The following is a 6,684-nucleotide window of genomic DNA, read 5'->3' on the forward strand; positions in this document are numbered from 1 at the left end:
GAGCCACCCGTGCCCTCCTCCCCCGCTCCCCTCCTTCCGCTACCACGTGGCTGCCCGGCACGAGCCGCCCGACCACCCCCTGCGCGCGCCTATTAGCAAAAAAGCGCCCTCCCCGCCCCGCTCCCCGCCGACCAATGGGAGCGCGCCGGCCTCCGCCAGCTGCCAGCGCCGCAGCTCCGCGGCCTTTAAATAGGGCGGGCGCCGGTAGAGCCGTTGCAGAGCGCGCCGAGTCGTGCCGGGAGCGATCGCTCGTCCGTTCGTGTTGGGGCGCTGCTTCGTGAGGCGCTGCTATGACTCTGGAGGAGACACAAGGACGGGAGCCGGCGCCCGCGGGCGAGGACTGGTAGGTGTTGGCGGCGGTCGGCTGGGAAGGGTGCGGGCGGTTGTTGTCCGTACGCCGGCGCCGTGCTGACCGCTGTCGCCTGCTTGCAGGATGCAGGGCGCCGGGAAGGCACTCCACGAACTGCTGGTGTCGGCGCAGCGCCGCGGCTGTCTCACCGCCGGCGTCTACGAGTCGGCCAAGCTGATGAACGTGTGAGTAGTGGAACGGGCGGAGGGAGCGGGGCGGAGGGGCAAGCGAGCCCGGCCGGGGCCTGACGGCGGCCGCTTCGTGCAGGGACCCTGATAACGTGGCGTTCTGCGTGCTGGCGGCCGACGAGGAGGACGAGGGGGACATCGCCCTGCAGATCCACTTCACGCTTATCCAGGCCTTCTGCTGCGAGAATGACGTCGACATCGTGCGAGTGAACGACCTGCCCAAGCTGGCTGCTGCCGTGGGGCCCAGCGAGGAGTCGGGCGAGCCCAGGGATCTGCACTGCATCCTCATCACGGTACGTGGATGGGGGCGGGGGTGCGGAACCGTTGAACTGCGGCGCGCGGTGCTTCCCTAATGGGGCTTTCCGTTGCCGCTCGCAGCGGTGATGCTCAGCTCCCTGCTCTCTCTGCCCGAGAATGCTTTGCTTTCTAAGCTAGCGCTTCTGTAGAAATAATGCCGTGACTTCACGCACTCATGCTGTGCGACTCTTTTTTTTGGCAGAACCCAAATGAGGGTGGCTGGAAGGACCCAGCTCTGGAGAAGCTGAACTGCTTCTGTGAAGAAAGCCGGAACGTCAATGAGTGGGTGCCAACTATCGCGTTGCCTGAGTGATGATGACCTGGCATGCTGGGGAGGCTGAAACCTCTGTTGCATTCTCAATGCGGTGTTGGTTCACCAAAGTGTGCAACGAGCTGCTGATTCCATGGATTAGCCCGGTCAAGGGACTGGATTACAGTCACTCAGACTGGCATGCAGTGGGCACTTACAGAGGAGAAAGGAAAAGAATAGCTCAACTCACCGGTGAGCCTCAGTAGACTGCAGCTGTGGGGAAGCTAACATACTACGGAACTAAAACAAGTATTGCAAGTTTCCTGGTCAAGCGGAGCTGTTTCAGAAGGCAGAGAGAGTTAAGGGAAGCAGGCCAAAACTTTGCAGGACTGAACCGAGTACTGTGACTAGAAACTGTTGGCGCTGCATACAAAACAAGGAGAGAAGCAAGTTTCAATACTTCACAAACTTTTAGAGACTGATTACAGAAATAGAGACTCTTGAAACAGACAGAATTCGGCAGGCCTCTTGGCCACTCTGCAGAATGGGTTTAGTAATGCAATAGTTTTTATTGAAATATTTGCTGCTATGGAAGTTTTCATAATAAATTTTTGACATTTAATTTCTGGGAGTGTCTGCTTACTGGGTGGGGAGGCATGTCACTGCAATACCTCTGATGCTTTGCTTGTGTATTGTGGTCAGAGGCGTACTCAACAGTAATAGGGGTGTTGCTCACATACTTTCTCTCTAGGTCCACCTGGAACACGAATGTGTTTTCCAAGATGATAATTCAACTTTTCACCCTCTGCAACAGCTGCTTATCACAACAGCTTGCAAGACTAAAGAGCTGCATACTTAATGAACTCATTTATTGTAGTAGGTGGTCGTTGTGGTCTGCTGAGGGATCACATTCCATGCTAGAAAAGTCGATTCCAGGAACACAGATACCCTGTAGATAGTATCACCTCTTCTTAAATAAGAGGTATTCATGTGGAACTAGAGATTTCTACTTGACAGAAACAGCTCAAAAGGTGATGGTGGCCAGAAGATCTCCTTAAATGTCAAATACATGCAGTGCTTGCTTTGATTGGAGTGACACAGAATGAAAACTCACTAATAGTGAATAAACATCACATCTGCCACAAGCTGCTCTCTGATTGCCATATGCTTCAACAATGGAAGCTGTCACCAGAACACAGTTCTGTGAAACTTAATTGCATGATAATACCAAATTAAGTCCAAAGCAACTTAAGGATAGGGTGGCCTTTCTCAGAAATCCTGTCATGAGAAGTTAATATAGCTGGACCAATTTTGTGCTGTGTGAAAAGGGAAAGACATCATCCCTCTTCTTTGTACAGTCTTTAGTTGTGCATCAGTGTTCAGCGTAAGGGCATATAACTGGTATGTACTGGTATACATGTACAGTATACTGGTCCTGTCTCCAGAGAACACGAAAGCTGAACTATTCAATTCTTCTTTGGGTGCTAAAAATATTCTGTTATTGGAACAGTATTTCCCCTGAGCTGGTTGGCAGTGATTACAGTAGCACTTGCTGAAAAGTGGTCATGTCTGCATGGTGCCTGTGAACAGCTGAAGTTTCTGGGAAGCTGCTTCCTTTTGGTTTCATTGTTTCTGACAAGGGAAGTTCAAGTCCAGCATTCCTAGAAAATGATTCAATGTATGCGAGGTATTTAGCACTGCTTGCATTTGTTATTGTGTCATGAGAGACTGCATGATAGCAGCAGAACCAGAGGTCAGCCTGCAGCAAAATCTGTGAGGGACTCTGGCTTCCAACTAAGACTCCTGACACTTAGAGCTCTGCTGGAGTCTGCTCATCAAGGTGCTGGGCAGATCCGGTTTGAGAGAAGTCTTGCACAGAAGCTGAGAGAATAAGTGGTTTCAGCAGCTGTGATGGGCACTAACAGAAACTGCTTTTAAGGCAATTGCACTGATACAGACAAAATGTTCTTCATTATGGTGGTTTTTTTTTAAGTGTATTTTCCTATTAATCAAAGGCAAGCTTCTTCATTTTCAGTGGTTCTCACTGCTAAGAAACACATTTTTGTTCGTTGCTTGGGGCCTAACCAGTACCAGAGCAAAGAGCAGATGAAAGCAAAGTGTCCTGAAATCAACTTCTTAAAGGATAGGCAGTCCATTAAAGTCTCAAGCAGTTTAAACAAAAGCCCTAGCAGATAAGATTAAAGGAAGTTCTCCAGCACCCATAACAAAGTGTAGCAGAGAAAAGTGTGCCCAATCTGCTGCCTGATCATAGGCACAGACAGTTGTATTGAGTAGGAAGTTTAGCCTTCAGCTCTTATGGAAGAAACACATTGCACAAGTAATGGAACTGATGAAGCTGTCCCTGATACTTCAGAGTATGAAGGGATGACTTTGCCCCTCCATTTGTCCTCCGCAGTGGTGAACTATGCCTCCTGTGACATATACATCTTCTCCCATACAGTTTCCTGAAATTCCTCCTGGCTCAGTGCAGATGCAGTTCAGCACAAATGGTATTAAGCTCAGGTTAGCCTGGAAATACGGTGTTACAAACAAAGGCAGCTGTAGCTGGAAGTTATGTACTGCTACAAATCAGTGCTACTTAATGTAGCAAATACTCAGCAGCTGGCATCTGGTAAAAGTGGGCTTTACCTTTACACGCTATGGTGTATGAGGGTGCAAGGATCAGAGAGACAGTTTTATCAGACTTGGGATTTGTTGGTAGGGTCACCAGGTGCCCCTCCTGAGAAGGGGGACAGAAACTTCAGGCTCCTGGGAGCACTTCGCCTGCACCTCTTGCATAGCAGATAAGAGTGGCTGGGACAGAGGCACTGAGGGCCTGCAGGTCTGGCAGGCTGTAGAGCTACATCCCAGCCTTGCCACAGGGCCTTAACGTGGGCTGGTTCACCCAAACAGGTGTCATGGGCTGATACTGTGCGTCTCTGACGTTAATCATTGTTACTAATAGGGGGGGTGCAAGAGTGGCATCACAGGGTGACAGAGCTTCTAGCTCTGCTTTGGGAACCCTCCCTTTCATCAAGTCCCTCAGCCCTATGCCACCACCTCATCACCTCTGCATTCATACACATTTGTCTTGCACAGTCAGTACTTCTGGAGTGATATGTAATGTTTGTAATCATATAATGATATGTAAAGTTTAATTTAATTTAATTTTATTATTATTATTATTTGCATGATGGGTTTATGTTTCTTTGTCTGAGTATCTTTTGCATCATCATCTAGCACTGACTGACAGAAATTCCCCTTGTACCCACTCTGTTTCCCTCTCTTAACTCTTGTTTTTTATAACTATAGAATATATATAATCTATAAACTGTATTAGAAAGAGGCAGACAAACTGATGCAAAGAATGTTTCTAAGATCTATGCAGATGGTAGAAAAAAGTGTTTAGGTACAAGATGCTCAGGAAAGGAGAATTGACATGCCCCATCACAGGCCTAGAGCTCTGCGGGCTGGTTGAGTTTTAATCAGAAGTGGAGGGGGCTCTTCTGCTTCACATATGTTGTGCAATGAGCTGGTCTGTGTGAAATCCCTTAACACAGGAGCATGCCATGACTCCACTATCAGGTACGTAAGGAAGAGCAATGTGTGTCAGCAGATCCTTACCTCAGTTTGCAGAGCCCCTGTCCTTGGGAGAAGAGGGTACTATGTGCTCACAGAGTGTGTTAGGACAGGTCCTTCTTTCTACAGAGGTTCATGAAAACAGCTTTTGATACCTGCTCATTCCTTATCCATTCCATCATGGCAGGTATGATTTCCTCACTTTGTAAAGTCTGAACATGCAGTGATAGGATATTGGAAAAGCTGAGCTAATACTTCGTGTGTAATTATTTCATACCAAGTGAGTGAATACTTCATTGTCCTGCAGTAAAGTGTCCTTATGTAAAATGTTAAAAATACTGGAGTGTGTATGAAGAATTATCTTGAATGCATTCTAAACTTGAAAAGTATAATTAAGAATTAGGCTGGTCACAGCAACTGTAAGAGTTCCTCCTGTCTGCCTCTGCACTGGAACTCAATTACTTTGTCATGCCTATTTTCTCAAACTTACAGCCTTCTGTGTGTCCAGACCTCTTTGAAGAACTGACTTTTCTTTAAAATCATGACTACAACAAACTCATATGAACAGACACTGCTGATTAAAAATTAGTTTGTGACACTTTTTTTTTTAGTAGTATTTTTTATTTGTTTTAGTTTCTGCATTGGAGCGATATCTGTGAAGGTAGAATAAGAATTTTACTGAACAATTAAAAACTTCCTGCATGCTACAACTGATGAGGGGAAAAAAATTATTCATTTATTCATTCATTTATTTATTTATTTATTAAAAACTGTTCTAACATTTGTTGCAGAATATTGTGGCACTATTTAGAAAACAAAACCCAAGATGAATTCCAGTATCAGGAGCTGTTTTTACTGTATCACCATACTGTAAATTTAAGGTTTGATTACCACTCCCTATTATCGGATAACCATATTATAATGGTCTAGATGGCACAAGTGAGCATCAAAAAAAGTCAGTAAGAAGCAATGGTGCTTCATAATTTATATTTACATTCCTAAACAATAAGGCTGAAAAATTCAAATTGGACTTCCAAAGAGAAAGCACCTAGATGAGAGGACTGCTAGGCACACTCAGATACCTGCATCATCAGCAAGGAGCCCAGAGCAAAAGCCCTCCAACTTATCAACTAATTTAGATACATCAACCTATTTACCTGGCCTCAGGCTTTGTTCTTCAGCCTAAGGATGTGTACGGCATAAGGATTTCAGCCCAGACTGGAAGAGTGGTTGAAATGGACCACAGGCTGCTAGCCTGCTTGGATCACATAAACCAAGAGAGAAGATGTATTCCAAGGGATCATCTAATAATTTATCAGCTACAGTTGAGCATTTGGTTCATAGGGCCACACTTGAAACACATACTGTGCAATTATTTGGTCATTAGGAACAAATAGGCAAGCCCTGGCAGTGAAAGTTGAGTAATACGTTGGCCTATTTTTCACCAAATAAGTTATTTTAGTGTAATATACATACCAATTTGATTCAAACAGTTGCACGCTCTTGAACTAACAGGGTTAAAAATCTGCTTTGGCAGCAGCTTGCTGAACATAATTATTTCTGAGGCAAGAATATTGAATGGGACTACTTCTAGAAGTGGTTGCCAATTTTTATTTTTCTATTTTTAAATAGAGCAGCACTGCCCAACTGGCAGCACTAGGACAGCTTGGTCTGGCCCATTGTCTTTGTGCCTGAGGAGCAGGTGGCTCCTTGGGCCACGTGTGGCCCATGATCCATGGGGCAGCTGGGGCACCATGTGGATCTTGTGCTGGCTGTTGCCTTTGTAGATATAAACACAGTAGATACACACTACTTGTAGATGACTTCCAGATGACATAAGGATGAGTAGGACTTTGTCCCAAGAGAATATATTACAGAGAGATCTGAATCACTAGGCTGAGTTGTTACAATGTCAGAAAGCCTTTTTTATAATATAGATAAGAGCAAGGTGATGCAGCTTCTTGCATGGCAGAAGATGATAGCTACTGAATGAGAGATGAAGAAATTGTACCTCAGTACCA

At 45.9% G+C, this 6,684-nt stretch overlaps 1 protein-coding gene across 1 annotated transcript; it reads left to right on the forward strand.

Moving 5' to 3' along the window:
* Positions 1–290: 290 nt before the first annotated feature.
* On the forward strand, positions 291–1,715 carry GADD45G (growth arrest and DNA damage inducible gamma). The gene is made up of 4 exons (XM_065740574.1): positions 291–343; positions 433–534; positions 617–830; positions 1,037–1,715. The coding sequence occupies exons 1-4, from the start codon at positions 291–293 to the stop codon at positions 1,145–1,147; spliced, it is 480 nt and encodes a 159-aa protein (XP_065596646.1). The 3' UTR covers positions 1,148–1,715.
* Positions 1,716–6,684: the final 4,969 nt, after the last annotated feature.

This window comes from Cyrtonyx montezumae, unplaced genomic scaffold, assembly GCF_038088225.1.
Source record: "Cyrtonyx montezumae isolate F1298 unplaced genomic scaffold, pur_monq_1.0 scaffold_29, whole genome shotgun sequence".
Taxonomy (NCBI): Eukaryota; Metazoa; Chordata; class Aves; order Galliformes; family Odontophoridae; genus Cyrtonyx; species Cyrtonyx montezumae.